This window comes from Protopterus annectens, chromosome 5.part0, assembly GCF_019279795.1.
Source record: "Protopterus annectens isolate FY-2018-M chromosome 5.part0, PAN1.0, whole genome shotgun sequence".
In the NCBI taxonomy this organism is placed as follows: Eukaryota; Metazoa; Chordata; order Ceratodontiformes; family Protopteridae; genus Protopterus; species Protopterus annectens.
Window position 1 is genome coordinate 375,911,945 of NC_056735.1, and position 19,178 is coordinate 375,931,122.

The window sequence follows — 19,178 nt, forward strand, 5'->3', positions numbered from 1 at the left end:
TATTTTCTTGGTGATGCAGTTTTCCTGCTTTAAAGGTTGCATTTGCATATTTATAAATACCAAATGACATTCTCATATCATCTGAAGACGTTTTGACCACTTGCAGTTGTGCTTTCAGTTCCTCATCTGATGAACTATGCAGTTTTAAATCATATACAAAAAGAAGATAAGAAGTCTTTGCACTTTATTGTTTTCTGAGAGCCAAATTGTAGCCATGACCTACTCTGTTAAGTAGACAGCTTAATGGGATAAGGGCAAGAAAGAAGAGCAGCAGTGACAGAGAGTCACCCTGGAATATCCCCATTTGAATTTTTATCCCTGGAATAATAAATTGTCCTTTATAGTGGCACTGCTTCATGGTCACTGTAATGTAATCGATCAGTGTAGGGTGATTTTTAAGCACTTTTTTCCATGAATGTGGGATACTGTCAGATGCTTTTTTGTAGTCTATCAATGCCACACTTAGATTCTTCCCCTTTTTTACAGTTCTCCATTATGACTTTATTTAACATCAAATGATCCTTTGCTCCATATGACTTTCTTTTATTACCCTTTTGTTCTATTGCAATGATTGAGTTTTCTTCTAAGTGACTATAAACTCTGTTGGCATCAATTCCAGTGTATAGTTTATACCTCGTCAGAAGTCAAGTTATTTGTCTATAGTTTTCAGGTTCACTTCTAAGTAGGAGTGCTGTTTTTCCTGTTGTTAACTAAGCTGGTGTCTGTTGAGGTGTGCATATAAATAGTTCTTACTCATGGCTAAACATTCATGTAAAGATGTTAATATTTTTAACCAGAAGTTAAGTATTGCATCTGGGCCTGGGGTTTTCCAGTTAGGGGCTTTTCTTAACTTTGTTTTAATCTCTGTTACTTCATCCCATTGCATATCCTGTACATTTGAACTTCTTATTGTTTCTTTTACTTCTTCTATCCATTTAGCATCTTTGTTATGTTCCACAAGATCTTCATAGATATTTCTCTAAAATGTATCTATTTCTTCTTTTTTTGGTGGTGTTTCATTTCCTTTCGCCTTCTTTTCCATTTCTCTATAAAACTTTTTGGGTCATCAATAAACTGCTTATTTTGTACTTTTCCTTTATATTTATCTTCTAAGTTTTTCTGCCTGTGATGATATTTTTAGTTTATTATTTGCGATAGTGCACGATAGATCCTGATCTGTTCTGATATGTGCATTGCTTTTATCACTTCTATCTTTCTGAGTATTTTTATCTGTTCCCTTTTCTATACTCTTCTACCAGTGGCACTTCTTGTCTTAATTACTTTATAGTTTTCTCTATTCAGTACTTCCATGATGGCATTTGATTTCTCCCCTTCTTTTCCTTTACCACCCTATGTTTTTCTGGTAAGACACAGTTTCCTGTTCCTCTCCTTCCTGTGCAACTCCAACTGAACATCTGTATTTGTTTCCTATGGAAGGCTCCAAAGTATCTTCATCTGGCAACTGATCAGATGTTTCTCACTCCACTGGTTTCACCTTAATTTGAGGATCCATTGCTCTATCCTGCCATGATGGCTTTTGAGTTAGATTTTCTACACTAAATCCTTCATGTTGCAGGTAATCCATAACCTCAGTTTCTATTTCTTTAACTTTTCCCTTACTAATCATCTTTTCTACTTTTCCTTTTTTGTCTTTTTTTTTGTATTGTAAATTTTCCATGTCTGAATGGCTTTGCCTATATCTCTCTATAAATGTCATTGGTGCTGCTCTTTTTGTATTAATTAGTTTTGCTTTCTTCTTTGCATAAATATTGCACCACATTAAATCTCGTTTTCTTTCCCATGTCCATATTTCTTCTTCAGATGTCTCCTGATCCTCTTGTTTCTCCTTACTTTGGGAACTTGTTTCATCATGCTGTGATGTAATCTGTGTTAGACTTTCTGCACTAAATGCTTCACTTCGAAAGTATTTCATAACTTCAACTTCTATTTCATTAACTTCTCCTTTACTAATCTTCTGTTCTGTGTTCCCTCTTTGTGATCTTATTTTTTTATTGTGAAATTTTCCATAACTGGATGCCTTTGCCTGTATTTCTCTTTGAATATATTTTGGGGGGGCTTTTTTGTGCTGATTAATTTGACTTTCCCTTTGCATAAATATTGCACCATATCAGATCTCTCTTTCTTTCCCATGTCCATATTTCTTTTTTATAACTTTCAAACATCTGTAGATTTTTTTCTTTATATTTTTGCTTCTGTGATGACCCACCACTGGACCAGTAATCAAGGAGCCTCAATCCTCACCACTGGCAACAGTAGGGGAAGTACACTGGGAGGATAACAGGTACGCATACAGTATTTCCAGATGCAGCTCTCTCCATCCAGTGCAATTTCCCTTAAGAGCACACAGAGACCACAGTCAGTCCAGGGCTGGTTTCCCCTCTTTCTCCAGATCCCCAATAAGACTCCCCACTGGTACAGCTATAGAGCTGAGATCTCAGCCAAGACCTACCAGTACCAGTGCTTTGTGTCCCTGCCAGAGTAAATGGCACACACACACACACACACACACACACACACACACACACACACACACACACACACACACACACACACACACTCCTTGAGGTTTGATTTACACATGCACACACCTTGGAGAGGCTGGCACAGATTCAAAGCTATGCCCCATTCTGCCCAGACTATAAGATAGTTACCACTGCCACCAGTCAACTCCTTATCAGCTACTTTAAGGCCATTAACAAAGGGTGTCCAATCTTACAGTGTAATATTAATATTAATACAAATGGTAGTTTGACCAAGAGCAAGGCTATTAGGAGTGTACCACACGGTGTCACCAAATAAATATGCAAGTACTCTCAAAACTTAAATATCTCTACAAAGATCAGCCACAATGAAAGGTTTAAATATATTTAATAATAAATAATAAAAGAATAAGACAATACTAAGTATATATTCACAGTGAGATCAGAGTTTAAAACCACAGGAAACATTTAAAACAACATTGCAGGACGGTCTCAAATAAATAAAGAAAAATATCTAAACTAAGTTTCACTGTATTCCTGACTGAATCTAAGAGAATTATTATGTCCTAGTTAACTTACTTAATAAGAGCAAGGCAGATGTGTGGTGAATGGGTCTGCTTGTTGTCAGATCCAAGACAGAATACAGAATGCTCTGTCTCTCTCAGAGACTTCTCAAATTAATATCTCAAATATTACTGCTGGGATAGCTTGCAGAATGTCATAATTTCTTCTCATCTGGGAGTTGACAGTATTTAGCTTCTATCTGTGAAAATACATAGACCTCAGATCTTTAGCAGATGCTGAAAGTCATAGCATGTAGCCCAGGCCGGTATGACCCTGACCTTGAGTAGCATCTTACCCTCACCAAGAATGATGACACAATATGAAGACAAGATGATCAATTTCAATAACTGGCTTAAGTATTAGTGTCATTCAAAGGGGATCCAATGCCTGTCAGCCTGGGATGACATGCTCGACAAGCCATGATGCTTCGCTAGGGACGGCTTGCACCTGTCACCCCTGGGCTTTCGGATATTGGCAAAAGCTCTTGCTACCCCATAGTGCCTTTTTTAGGCAAGGCTCAAAAGACAAACCCACCTCCATAGGTATCACAAGGGATAAGAAACTAAGAGTAATGCTACTCAACGCCAGAAGACTAAACCTCAAGATGCACGCACTCAAAACTCTCCTTAGTATGGAGAACATTGATATCTGTGCAGTAACAGAAACCTAGTTCAAGGCTCCCGAGTGCACCCCAGCACTACCAGGTTATACCTCATACCATGCTTTTTGGCCCCAAAACTTGGACCGAACCACAAAAGGAGGGGGAGTATCAATATTCGTCAAAGATACCCACACCTCCAGGTTGGTGGCACAGCACGAAGCATCAGAGACTATCCATGTGCATCTAACAGTGGGTAAAACTGCTTTCCAGTTTATAGCCTGCTACAGACCACCCTCCCAAACCCAGGAACCCCACTCGGCCTTCCTGAGAACAATGGAAAATATGAAGGTCTCTCCAAACACCATTATATTGGGTGACTTCAACTACCCAAACATAGACTGGGAGCATTACTCAAGCTCCAACACCCTAGCCCAAAGATTCCTAGAATTTATAAACTCAAATGCTATGGAACAACTTGTTACCACTCCCACAAGAGGGGAAAACATACTGGACCTGATCATCACCAACATGGGGACTCTATGCTCCAGACCAGAAGTGTATCCCTCACTGGTAAGATCAGACCATAAACTAATCTCACTGGATATTCACATCCCGACCCCACCCCCTGCCCAGAAAACCACAGTGAAAAACTTATCTAAAGCAAATTTCACACTCCTCAAAACTGAGGTGGAATCCTTCAAAGCCCCCGGGCCTGTGGAAAATAAGGCCCAGACCGCAGAATCCTTTATAAATGCATTCTATGAACACCTTCAGGAATGCATGGATCATGCAATCCCAAATAAAACCAAGACCCAATCCTCCAAAGGCAGACATCCTGTCTGGTGGACCCCAGCCATAAACAAACTATACAATAGAAGGAGGAAGCTACTACATGATAGAGCAAAATCCCAAAAAGGGAAGGCATCTCTGATCAGTATTAGCAAAAAACTACGGGCACTCATAAAATCATCTAAGGCCAGCTTCGAGAGGAAAATTGCACAGGACACTAAGGATAATCACAAGGCTTTCTTTAGTTATGTTAAGAACTTGGGTGGGAATTCCCAGATATGCTCAGAATTAGTCCAAAATGACAAAAAATACACCAAACCCACAGACATTGCCAACATCCTAGCTGACAGGATCAGCGCAAACTCCCCCCCCATCCCCACCAAAAGGCCAAATATCTATCCCAGCAGAGTGCTGACCCCTGACATCTCAGATGCTCAGGTAAGAGCCGCCCTCTCCAAAGCAAAAAACACAGCATCAATGGGACCAGACGGTGTCTCAGGCTGCGTCCTACATGAACTCCAAGAAGAGCTAAACCCAAACATAAAACTACTGTTCAATCTCAGCCTTACTACAGGATATGTACCTAAAGAGTGGCGTACAGCAACAGTGGTGGTGGTGCCTTAACGGATCCTGGACACTATTGCCCCATAAGCCTGACTAGCTTAGTCTGCAAAGCTATGGAAAGGATCATTATGGACCTCATAAATAAAGATATTGGGGATCTACAGACACTGGATCCTACCCAGTTCGGCTTTGTTAAGGGCAGATCCTGCCTCTTAAACCTGGTTGATTTCTTTGAAACAGTCATCAAGGCCATTGACGAGGGGAAGTTAGTCCAACCTGTAACTAGAACTAACCTCGAAAAAGGGCATAGCAAAATTAATTTAAAATGGGACATAGCCTACCTGGACCTCGCAAAAGCCTTCGATACAATACCCCACTCGGGCATTATAGATAAGCTCACCAGCTTAAATATAAACCCCTATGTCACTAGATGGGTTGCAAACTGGCTCAAGGACAGAACCCACATGGTTAGAATTGCTGGAGCCATGTCAGACTCCAAACCAGTTACAAGTGGCATCCCAGAAGGCTCAGTCCTGGGACCTCTCTTGTTCGGTATATATTTCTCGGAGGTACAGACCAACACAGAAGGACTGTGGCTGACTAAGTTTGCAGATGACTGCAAACTGGGCACCATAATTGACTCTCCAGCCAACACAAGCATCCTCCAAAAGGGCCTCATAGAAACAGACAACTGGTGCTAGAGCCATGGCCTCAAGCTAAACGCCAAAAAGTGTATAGTCATCCCCTTTTGCAAAAACAAAGTGCCCACAAATTACCACATAGGTGGTAATCCATTAAGTACAGAAGAAGTAATTAGGGACCTGGGGACCCAAGTTGATAGCAATCTCTCATTTGACAACCACATGGCCAAAGTGGTTAGAAAAACATTTTATATAGCCCACCTAATCATGAAGGGATTTACATCTAGATCAGGGGAGCTCATCTTGCCTCTTTACTCATCCCTCATCAGGCCCATAATTGAGTACAATGCCCCTTTTGGGATGTACCTAACCAGACACCTGCAGCAACTGGAAAGACCCCAAAAGTACCTCACCAAGAGGATCAAAGGGCTCAAACAGATGCCATATGCTGCCAGTTAAAGAAACTCCAGCTCTACTCAGTGGCATACCGCCTGCTCAGAGGCGATCTGTGCCTGACGTATAAAGCCATGTCCAACCCAGAATTAATGGACATGCTGCACCTCAGAAAATCCAAATCCCATCGAGCTACGCTCGAGAGACTTGAACCTCAGCACTGAAATAAATAGGACATGCTGGAGGGACAGATTCATAACCCAGAGGCTCCCTTCACTCTGGAATAAAATCCCAGTCCAGGTTAGGCAGAGTCCCTCATTGACTCTCTTCAAGAGGAATCTTGATGAGTGGATGGGAGATCGTAGGTTTACCCCAGGTATCACTTCTGTGTCACTGTTAGACAGAGGCACAGTATACTAACCTCGAAAAAGGGCATAGTAAAATTAATTTAAAATGGGTGGTGAAAGCCAAACACACTCTGGCTAGGCTTATAAATGCCCTAGGGCAGATAGCCTAGTATGAACCTATGAACCTATGAACCTATAAAACAATTACATTCCTCCACATTTCAAGACTAGTAATTATTTCACCCTAAAGACAATACAGAAAAATCCGTAGTACATACATTATGTCTCTTGCTGCATTGAAACTGAAAGGTACCATCTTTTATGGCCTAGCCATAAAGTAATTTAATGTCAGCTATTTTTCTGAAGTTAACCTCCTGTATTCCAGTTTCCACTGTTAAAGTATATACGTTTAAACAGCTACCATAGTGCATGTACATTTCTGTTCTCTTCCAGCAGGGCACACTGTGGTTACATTTTAAGCATAAGCACTTTATTAAATACCTTTTTAACACACGTATCTGTACACACCAGTTTGATAAACACATAACATATGTTCTAAAACAGTTGTAAAACAAGCATCTTATATAGATCATGTTAATATTCACAAATCACATATAATTATTTACAAAATTCCAGCTAGCTGCACTAGCAGTATCTGCCTTCATCACAGCTTCTTTTTCCAAACAAACCAAGGTTTCCTGGTCTATATGTTTTTCATAAATCTGCTGTATTAATGAACACAATTTTTTATTTGAAGCTTCTGACAGTTTTTTCCTGTGGAAGTATTTTTCTTTCCTCTAATTTTTCTCTTAATCTTTTTGTATATCTTCTCTCTGGAAATGTCTGGGCTTCCTGCATAATAGTAGCAACACATAATTTCTTTCTTAACCTCAATAGTTGACTCTATCATCTTTATGGCTCTTTTTTGGCCTATCAATTTTTGTGTTTCTTGTGAACTACTACTTCCTTCTATAGCAGGGCAGCCATCCTCCTCCTGGACCTGGCCTAGCCCCATTGTAGGAATGTTTCTGTGTCTAGAGGATTCTACACTGTCATTTTTTCCAGTCCTGGCAACAGTTTGCCTACCAGGATTCGGCCATTTTTATCGTGTGTCTTCTGCACCCATTTTTTTTTATTTTTAACCTACTTCTGTCCATGATATGTGCTATATAAAATATAATCTATATAGCGGTGTCATCTTGGTGAGATTTTGTGAAAAACAGGGTCCACCTCATGAAGGTACTCACCAAGACTAAGGATGAATTCAATTTCAGCAGCACTACTCTCTTTTGCTTGCTGACTTATCTCTCTATTCAGACCCCTCATGTTTCTAATGTGGCCTTTATGATGCCTCATGTAGTCCTGAAATTCCCATGCATTAAATAGTTAACTAATGCTGTTTTGAAATACCATTGCTTCCAGTTCCTTGTCACATTTTCAGAACAGTTTCGCATTAATATCGCTGACCATCTCTTCCTGCTTTAACTGTGATCTGACTGTTATGTTTCCTTTCCTACTCTGTTTCATTTCTAGAACATTTCTTCCCCTCTCTTATGTACTTCATTGAAAAAGAAATCTACCTCCTTTAGCCTACTCCCATATCAGATATATAAGACCCATAAGTGGGAGTCTCACATCTAAAAATGAAACCTCAGCCTCAAAATAAACTAATAAAACATTGGAAATTACTTGAAATACTAATAAAGCAGTTTTGTATGTCTGGCTCAGACGGTTGTGTCCCCCACAGCCCATTTATTGAGAATAAGCAGAGATATCACAACCTGTGATAATTCATTAGTAACCTATTCTTGTTTTTTTCTCTAGCTCATATTGTGCATTCTTTCTCTCTGTCTAATAAACACCATTTGCATACTTCCTAAAGTTTTACTATCCTGTCTAAATGTGCATTATTTATTAAAGGAAGATGAAAGGAATACTTTTTAGAATTAGTCTTTATATATACAGATTATTTAGTCTTTAAAAAATATTTTGACTGTTACAGTGCAAAAGTTGCCTTTTGTATTTTGTTTATTCTAACTACTTATTTTAATTGCATCAAGGTACTTCAAGGAACAGAAGGAAACAATTCAATCAAAGAAGACAAAGAAACAAATACAGTAAAAGAAAATGGAGGAATGCAAGATGTCAACTCAAATTCAAATCCAAAAGTTGCAGAGTCAAATGCTAATCAATTTCACAAAGACACATTTTTACAGAGGCTTGAAGATTTCTTTAACTTTTTGCAAAAATCTAGTCAAGGAGATCAAAAGAAATCATATAAAACAACTGATGATACTAAAATCGAAAACTCGCCCAATACTGATACTGGAAAGGAAGCACTACATGAAGATCAAGGAGAAAAGAAAGATACAAATGACACAGCCAAAGGAAAGGCATTTGCAGAGAACTGTTCCACACAACAGGATATGTATTATTCTCTTTCGGATCAACAGGAAGGAGTGGGAGAATCTGGCTATATAGATCCCTGTAGCCAATCCACAGACACTGGTGAATCAGAACACGAGGACAGTAGGAATACCAGGGATCCTGCTAAGCGTCAGTAAGTATGCAATATCCTCAATTAAACTTCCATTATTAATTAGCAAAAATCCGTGCTGTATGTTATGATATATAACAGCTGTCTTACTGTTTAATTAATTTTTGTGAGGCCCATCAGAACACGTGCCTACTTTTTGGTTAACTTGGAATAACTTTTCAACTGTCTAAATAACTTACTCAGAATCATGATAAAAGAACTGGGAAGAAATAAAATGAAATTTATAGTTCATTTATGCTTTGCTACTTTAAGTTCTTTGCAACGTATCTCACTGTGTAATGAAGCACATATATTTTTAAGGAATGTCAGTAATACTTTAAATTAGGCTAAATATTAAACAAAGCTGTTGCACTTCAGCTTTGTTGTTCCACACCTCCTGCAAAAATGCTTTTATTTGAGTTGTGTCTGATGTTTCTGTGTACATTTTATGTCTGTGATGTTCTCTAGTTTAGGTGTTACTTTTATAATTTGTTTTGTCTCAGTGAGATGAGACTTGACATATTATTGTGACACCTAAAGTGGTAACACTGAGATGTGCCATGTCTCATACTATCTAAGCTCAAAGAATTAAACATGCTTCAGTGATGTTCTAGGCTGTTGAAAACTAATTTTGTAGGGACGTGCTTTGCTGCATATGCTGTGCTGTGATTTGACTACTGACTGTACAAATGGGTGACTTGGAGTATACTGTAAAGATTACTCTCTTTACACCAAGCTTGTGTGACATTGTACACAGCATATTTTTAGAAGGTGAGGTTTCTTTGATTGACCCCTGCAAAACAAGATTTGAGTTTCTGGTAACATTTTTGTTTCATGTATGTGATCTCTAGTTTAGATAATATTGTTATGATTTACTAGTGTCTTAATAAAATGAGATGATGTATTATTATGCACTCAATATTGCAAAGAAATATTTTAACAGACACCAATGGGTGGGTTGCATTATCTTGCAACATTATTTTAACATACTAGTTAGTACACATACTACATATTGTTACCATAATACAGGTGACAAAACTACAGTACATTAAAGGAAATATTATGCTGTTTCAATACAAAAAGGAATAAACAATGCAGTGTTTTTTAATGACATCACCTGTAAACAACATCACTTGTAAATAGCATAATTCAGAAATCATGTTGAACTGTCATTTTGCATTTAAAGTCCATAATAATTTATCATGGCAATATAGTTTGCTGAAAACAGTAATGGCATTGTAAAACTACTTGAGTGGATACATTCATCTTGAGGAATGGCATATTTACATAGTGCAGTGATTTTTATAAAGATGGATTTCTGAAAAGATTCCTGAAACACTGAAGGTGCTCTGATTCCATGGTTATAAAGATGGTGGATACTGTCAGACAGACAGATTGACATACAGTCAGATCTGTGTTGAAGTAGTTTAAGTAATGGTCACAACTTTCATACACACACGACTCCAGTCTCACATATCCATATTTCATGGCATTAGTCATTTTTTGTAATCAGGATGTTAATGTTACTTTTCAGTAGTTTAGACAAATTTGTATTTTTGGCGTGGCAAAGATATATTTTAGGAAAATGTTCTATAGAAACAAGGAATTGCAGTGGCATTTATATGTTAGAAGTACTAATTGCTTTCAAAATTATTTGTTTTTATCACCATTTTCTTAGTTTTCTGCAGGGTTGGCATCTGTAAACACTGGTATTATTGGAAAGTGAAGCAAAGTTTCCAGGTTTATGGTAGATACTTTTATGATTTACTATGTATGATCTAAATGCTGAAGCTCTTAACACAACTGAATGTGCATTTCACCTGGAACTCTGTAAACTACAAAAATCTCAACAAAGCTACTCATGAAATATGGGATTTCATGCAAGTGATACCTAAAGATTATATTTTTGGAGAAGACAAAGCCCCCTGTAGCTGTTTACATATATGTTATCACTCTGAATTTGTACCATTTTAAAAGAAACAGCACTCATTCAAAAAAATAAATAAATAAAAAGCGCAGCAACACTTTGGGACACCTTGATTATAAAGTTTAAAAATAAGCACTTATTAGGTGTTATTACATTATTATAGCAGGTAGCAAGCTGTTGAAACACAAGAAAAGTGAAACTTTAGAAACAAATGCTCAATGAAAAAATGAACAAACTGATGCTGATTAAATTATAATAAGCTACATTTTGTATACATATTCATATGTGGCTCCTGAACAGGTGGTTGATCACTAGTTGGTCAGCTGCACAATTACTGGGATGTTTTCACTGATCACAATGCATACGGACAAATACCTGATCTCACTGTGTTTAAATTGTAACAGCAGACATTGGAATACTCCTCCTTTTATCCATTGTTGCATCATCTCCAAGTTAAGGTGGGGGGTGTGGTCCCCAAGTAACCTTGTATTTAAAAGTTTTATACATGGTTCAATCGACAACGTTTTGTTTATAGAGGAGCAGTAGAGTTTTCATCAGCAGTTTGTAATTGAATCATTATGCATGTTTTTTTTATTTCTTATTTTCACAAAATATTTATTTCATCTCCCTCCATACATGTTCTACATTCCCCATTCAAGAAAGAAACATATTGACAACCACATGGAGAAGAATATAGCACTACACTACTCATTTTATTATTTTTTAGTTTACATGTTTAACTGGGTAACTGAATTGATGAGAAGATCATTATCAGCCCTGACAAGGGGGCAGAGCCAGAGGCATGCATACTGTAAGCTTCTTAAAATGCAAGCAAGATATAGATAACTATAAACAAGGCTTTGAACATAACCATGTTGTTAGGTAATCAAGACATGAATGAACATCAAGAAAGTCACCTCAAGAGTAATGCTTGAGCTTTGAATCTTGGCATACATGTTCAGAACACCTAACAACATGAGTGATGATCTGAGACAGCCAATCATATTTCTTTGTAGTACATGTAGTTTTACCACAAATCTTGGGGGAAAAAAACATTAAGTGCATTACAGTTTTGAAAACTGTAAACTACTTACTGCTGTCACATAGAGAGTGACCAGTACTGAAGAGGATCAGAAAGCTGTTAAAACACTTCATTTGGACTTTTTCAAAAAAATGTCTGAAGTGTTTAACAGCTTTCTGTTGCTGTTTTGTGGTGGCTGTTGACCAATGTTAATGTTCTAGTGCATGACTAGAACTTAACAGTGGTGGGGGATAATTAACAAATTCTTGTTAAGCACCTTTCTGAAATCACAAAAGCACTTAACAACCCTGTCTTTTTTCTAGTTTTGGAGCATAATCATGGCAATCTATGCACTACAGAGTAAGAATGCATCTGTATCAGACCACATAATTTGCAGTTATATATAAGTGATTATACACAGCAGCATTATTAAATGTTTGGTAAAGAAGGCTGTCTAGAAACAGAAGTTCAGAATAATTTATAGTGTTAAACTGAGGAAATAAATTCAATGAGAAAAGTAGAAATAGTGGGAAAATATGTGGGTGGCTTTGTAAGTGGAGAAAAGAGGTAAGTCAGTTTGGAAAGCAGTTACATCTAGTGTAGTAAGTAAAGCTGGAGAGTGGAGGGCAAATCTGAAAGAAGAAAAAATTGCAGTAGACTTTGTGATAGAGGGCACAGAGATTCAGAAACTAAGGTTCAAGCTTAGAGAAGGGTTTTCAGAAACTGTGAGTAACAAATGTACAATGAAGAAATGTGCATAATTTCTTAATTTTGTTTGTCAAGCTTATAACTTACTTGCCTTAAAGAAGCTTGACTGCCAAAACATCATATTGATGTGTTCTTCACACACACACACACACACACACACACACACACACACACACATACACGTAAATATATATATATATATATATATATATATATATATATATATATATATATATATATATATATGGGGAAATGTGTTTTTTGTCAATATGGACTTTAGTGAAGTTAATTTGTAATTTATATCATCAAATGAATATCTGTAAAGTTCTGAGTAACTGTTTTATTGTAATACAGTGATAATTTACATTTTGTATCCTTAAAGTTTTAGAAAATGGTCATCAGTACCAGCATGGCCACTCATGTATGATATTGTAAAGTTTCAGCAGCAGATTGTATAATGAGTCTAGTGGCAAGACTTCACTGGTGTGACTGATTAAAATATACTATGATTCTATGCACAGCTGAATTTCCACAGCTTCCATTACAGTCCAGAGAAGAAAATATAATTTTAGCAGATAGAGCAATTGCAATTCATTCTTGTAGAATTACCTTTCTTTTATTGTACAACAATGCAGACTGTTTTAGTCTGAAGTATGTGGAGTTTTTGTATGTATTAAACATTAAACCAAATATATGATTTCTTTGCTTATGTCTTGCCCTTCTGGGACGTCTGGCTGCAGTAGTCCATCTGAAGAGAATCACATTTTAGAGTGATCCCTGGTAGTTTAGTGATTAGAATTTGACACTGCTACTGCCACAGCCAGGGTTCAATTCACAATCCTGGAATTTCAATGTTAAACTCACAAGATACATTTGGGAAGCCTGACTAGACTTACAAAGGCTAGCACATAAACTTGCTATATATGGTTAGAACAATCGGGATGCTTGGCTAGGTTTATAAAGATCCCAGTGGTTACTAGCCTAGAAAACACATATGAACCTGTTGGAAGCGTTCAAGGAAAGCCTGTCCATACTTTTGACCATATCTTTAGCTAATTCCTCCCTATATGATGATGAAACTGAGCATAATCAAAATATATGATTTAAAAATGTGGAGAAACTTACCATATGAGCCCAAATGTCCTGATTCTCTTCTTACTGATACATGGCTTCCCTAAAGCTTAAAAACTCAATATTTCTAGCAGCTTCCACAGTGCCTTTAACCTCTTACCTCCTGAATAAGAATAAGGAGTTATAATGCTTGTATGCACCAATCCAGTCATCCCTACTTCTTAAGGGTACAGAACCAGACATTACATGAATGAATTTTTACTTCACTTTGTAATAAGTCCACCTTGTACAAGAAGTCATAAAACCTTAATACAGCATACTGTCTGTGCATGGGCTATACTCACTACCCACGTATAGCTATTTGACCATTAACAAGCCTTGAAAAATGACACAAAACAAAGAAGCATTGGCCCACTCTAGGCTTACTCTATTTGAGACATCACAAAATTGCAGTTAAAATTCTTGATTACTTTATTCACACTATTAGAATCATATTACTATTAAACTTGTAATATATATTCTGAAGATATTGTCATTTAGTGCAGCTGTGACAAGCAAACTAATTCCTAATATCCAAAGACAAACATCAATACAACCAAACACCATCTGAACATAGCCCAGTAACCTCAACTCCAAAGTGAATATGGTCAGAACAATCTGCTCCACTGGCTGAATTTGGTCAAAACAATCTGCTGTGCTGGCTGAATATGGTCAGAGCAATCTGCTGCACTGGCTGAATATGGTCAGAACAATCTGCTGCACTGCCACAAAGCCATAAAGTAAGTATCTCTTCACACATAATCTTACTAATGCAGCATTATTGTTATTTTCCTGGCCCATTCTAAAGACTTAAACCTTGCCTGTGATATAAATAAGACCTGCTGGAGAGACTGGTATGTATCCCAGAGATTAGCACATCTCTGGAACAGGCTCCCCGTCCATGTGAAGCAGAGTTCCTTCCTAACCCAATTCAAGTTCAACCTGGACAACTGGATGGGGAACAGGAAATTCATCCCTGGTTTGGCACCTATATCTGTAATGGACACAGGCAACCTGTAAATGGTTCATCTCCCAGGTCATAGGTTATAAATGTTTCATCTCCCAAGCCTCTGCTTCACCTATCAAGGGTATCAGAACTTGTCAAAGATTCGGGATGCATGGCTAGGCTTATAAGGCCCTTGTGGTTATTAGCCTAGTAAACACCTATGACTCTATGAACGTATGAACATAGCATATTGCTATTGATTCACCCAGTCTTCCATAAACACCACAGAATGATCTCAATCACACTGTTTTTACATGTGTAGTGTTTAACTTCATCCAAAGATCCTACTCACCCAAGCTCTGGCAAATTAGAACAGACCACGAACTCTGACCTTTGTTTACATCCAGTAACCATTGTTCATTTCTAAAATTTCAGCCACCAAGGACAGCACAAACTCTTAAGCATGTCTGTAGGTAGCCAAAAAAGGCTGGATCATGCTTGTTGGCACTTTAGGCAATCCCCATCTAAATGGGTGACCTGTAACTGCTTCCTTTTCTCTGGATCAGTTTCAGCAATTCTGTGTACCATCATGTGTACTCTCTAGTTCCTTGGCTCATACTGTGCTTAGTTATATTAAACCATGGTTTCTTTGAGATTGATTTTCAGTCATGACTGTATAAGAAATCATTTAATATAAATACAGAATAACATTTACTACATTTCAGTGAGATCCTGTAGCTTTTACAGCAGCAAATGTAAGACTCAAATTGTATTCATTTTAAAGCATAAGCCAGTAGAAATGCATCCTGTTCTTTATCCCAGTACATTTCAATTAAAAAAAATCCATGCGTTCTCTCCCGCTGCCCTGGAAACCCTTTTCCTCTCATTCAGTTCCATTTGTTTGCTATTGTTTCCATCCTGGACAACAGGTACAACAAAGGCATTTCTGAGTTTGAAACAACACTCGTACGTCTGCATAGCTCAATTAATTCTGCATAGTCCTTGGCCAGTGCTAATTCACACAGATACTTCAACTTTATTCACATTGAATAAAAAAGTGAGAATTTAGGACCCTTTTTTTCTTTAAAAGTTGTATTCTAATGGCCACGCATTTCTGTGTTTCTGCATGACATTATCAAAAATTCATTAGTCACCCTAATTGCATATTTCACTATATATATTCTTTCCTCTAATTTAAAAACATCGTAGTGATCACCCATGGTATGTCTGGATCAGTTGTAAATCCCCAGTCGGTGAAGTGATCAGTTCTAAAGGATTAAATCCACATACCTAAGTCACTAAAGCACAAAAAATGTAAAGCAATTAACACTGTAGTTGTGCAACCATGGGGACTAACACTCTGCAAGGAAAACGGGTGCAGCTGTGCAGACTGTTTTCTTGCAGTTCGTCTGTGATAAGAGTAAATGTGGTTAGAGAAAGGAAACATCCGGCAAGCAGTACTGGCTAGTTAGTGCTTGACAAACTTAATGTTGACTACTTGTAAAGAAGGTGTTTTGTTCTGTGAGTTAACACTGTAATATATGATATAATCTACAGATATCAAAGCTTTTACTAGTTTTCAGCTTCTCTAACCAGCAGTGGGTTACTTTTCTTCAAGTGTCAGGTATCCAAGACATAAGATGCCAAAGAACGGAATGCAGATTGTTGTTTCCCACAGGAAATTACTCCCATTGCAATGTCTAAATGTGTGTTGGCAGCGATTTGTTTGCTTTGAGAGTTTTTTATCTGCTTCATGTTTTGTGACCATGCAGATGGTATATATAAGTCTGAAGCATGTGATGGAACTGCCTCCCCACATCAGGTGTTGCATGGAGGCTTGCATCTCTGGAAAAACAGTTTACATTTTTATCCTTGTTTGCTTTGGGCATTTATTTCTGGCATTCTGTTTTTGGCATTTGGGTTTCAGTAGTGGAACCCTAGTTTCCAGTGTGATGTCCAGGATGCTCCCTCGATAATACAGAACATGATTAGGAGCGATGGGGTCTTATATAGCTGTGTTTCTCATTCCTTTATTGCAAGACATAGTTTGCACAAAAAAGAAAGGAAACCAAATAAGCAACAGGAGTCTGTATTGCTCAGTTTCTAAACTGGAAAAACATTCTCAATACAATATTGAATTATTAGCATTACTGTCTTATTGGAAACTCAAAAATGGAAACCATTTCTGTACAAACATGACTTTTGCATTACTACAGCAACTACAGTTAATGGATTTTTCTCTTTGTTATCTGAAAATGTAACACTTCATAGTCTTGTTTTGATTTTTTCTTACAACTGTGTTGCAAAATATAATTTTGGTTTCCTACAGCATTTAAGGAAGTTTAGAATAGAAAATACATTTTCTGATAAAATTGTAAGGACATTTTCTGTTTTCTTATGTTTCATTGACTACAACTGCCTAAATTAGGCTTAGTATGCAAATATTAGATTTAGAATAGCTAAGACAGAAAGTAAATACGTAGTCTTTATTTATGACACAGTTTATCAATGGCTTTGTTTTCATGGCAAGCAGGACTAGAGTTTACAAGAAGTCTACTCTGAAGTGAATATATAAAGTACTTTTGTACTAATATAATTTAAAAACTAAAACTAAAAAAAAAATGGATGAACTCAGTGCGATGTTAAAACCAAAACAAAGTTCGGATTCGGAACGATGTAACAAAGCAGGTTCTCAAGTCACCCCTTTTTAGGTTATAATTTAAAAAACTACATTCATTCATTCATTTATAAGAAGTTATAAAATGGTCACCAAAAATATTATTGGCTGTCAGGAGTATATAAAATTCATGCTAAGTATATAAGTGGTCCAGGTTTGATCCCAACTGCTGTAGGAATATAAAAAATAAGTTAGTGCTGATATCTTTAAATAGCTACCATCATTCCTTCTCAGAAATTATACTGTTCTTACTATTTCAATAAGATAAAATAAAACACTGACAGCAACAGACGTTCTTCTCTTTTATCATTTCTGCAGGTGGTATAACCAAAAATAATGCTACATTCTGTGAAGTAAGAAAAGCTGGTGTGCGAGATAAGATCCATAACAGCTGCAAAACTGAGAAGACTGGCTTTAGGATACAATACCTAGTTTCATGAGTTTACTGATGGCCACTTTCAAGCATCAACTAAACAGCCTTGTGATTTGATTTCATATGACTTTTCATTTTTATACACTAAACAGTAATAGTTTGTTGCCAGGTAGACAGGTAGTGTGATAAACAGCTTTTAAATAATCTTTGCAGAAAGTACATTTAAACTTTCCTACTCTTCCTGCAAATTGAAAACATAAAAAAAAATGTTTTGTTTTGAATATAATACTTCCACATATATTTGAAAATATGCCTAGGCTTTTTTTAAAGTGAAGCATGATTTTAGAAGTCAAACATGCTTGTGACGATAGTACAGCACCATAGCGAAGGGAAGTGTAGGATTCTTACAGTGAATAACAATAGAAGCTGAAACACACTGACCAGTGAAAAGATTAGCTGCACTGAGTACTTCAACGATCTAGAGCTTTCATAAAATATGGGTGTGGAATATTTTGTCTTCAAGTTATCTTCCACTAATGACAATTTATTTGATACTCTGGCTAGAGAAGTACAGAAAAACTCCCATAACCAAAAATAATTATTCTTTTGCCTTTAGATTTTTAAAGAACTTTGCAGTAAACTGTAATGTTACTTATGTCAAGCATTTTTACTAATATTTTGGTATTTTGTTTTAGATTACAAGCAAGAAGAAACCATCAACTACATGTATGAAATAAAAAAAAAAGTTAACTGTTTCTAAATAGTACTTCCCCTATTAGTACTTTTTGCTCAGAGTTTTTAAAACTTAGTTGTTGTTTCTTGTAAAATATTAATTTATGTTCATAATTAAAAAAGCACACTCAGTTTTTTTTATGTTCTTGCAATGTAGACACATCTGAGAACTTAATAAGATGGGCCTTTGAAGCATTTAAGAATAATTTTGTATGTCTCAGTTTGCATTTTAATAGTGTGGGTAAAATGGTTTATCGGAACACCAAACCCATGTGACTATTTTTAAAATGGCACCATCAAGAACTATGAAAATCATCAAGAAGTTTGAAGCTATAATGGAAAAAATGTTAAATATGAGGGCATAAGACAGTCTGCAAGTATAAAGACTCTTTCAAAAATACAATTTTTAGAAAGACAATTTTTTTATTGCAAGTAACTGCACATGACATACATGGTAATTACACAAGTATTAACATATCACCAGGAGTGAACTGTGCCCTAATGACACACAGATATTTTGAATTACACAAACTCTTGCAGCAAGTGTCTTTTGCACAAGGGTATACTCTTATCAGGTCATTACCCAAATCTTAGTGTATTAATGTTCTTATAAAATTGGTCTTGTCTGACAGTATATAAAATGACTAAAACCTTATAAATTAACTCGCTCTTGTAGAAACATTTAAAAGACAATCTCTTTTTAGCGATGTTAATGTACAAATAAATACTGCCATTTAGAGACATTTAA

At 36.7% G+C, this 19,178-nt stretch overlaps 1 protein-coding gene across 1 annotated transcript in view; it reads left to right on the forward strand.

Annotated features, from left to right (window-relative positions):
* The window catches only part of LOC122802163, a 1,241,087-nt gene that overhangs the window by 23,861 nt on the left and 1,198,048 nt on the right, over positions 1-19,178 (forward strand). The window contains exon 3 of the mRNA XM_044071837.1: positions 8,461-8,960. Within this exon, the coding sequence (XP_043927772.1) occupies positions 8,461-8,960 (500 nt within the window). The remainder of the gene's footprint in view (positions 1-8,460; positions 8,961-19,178) is intronic.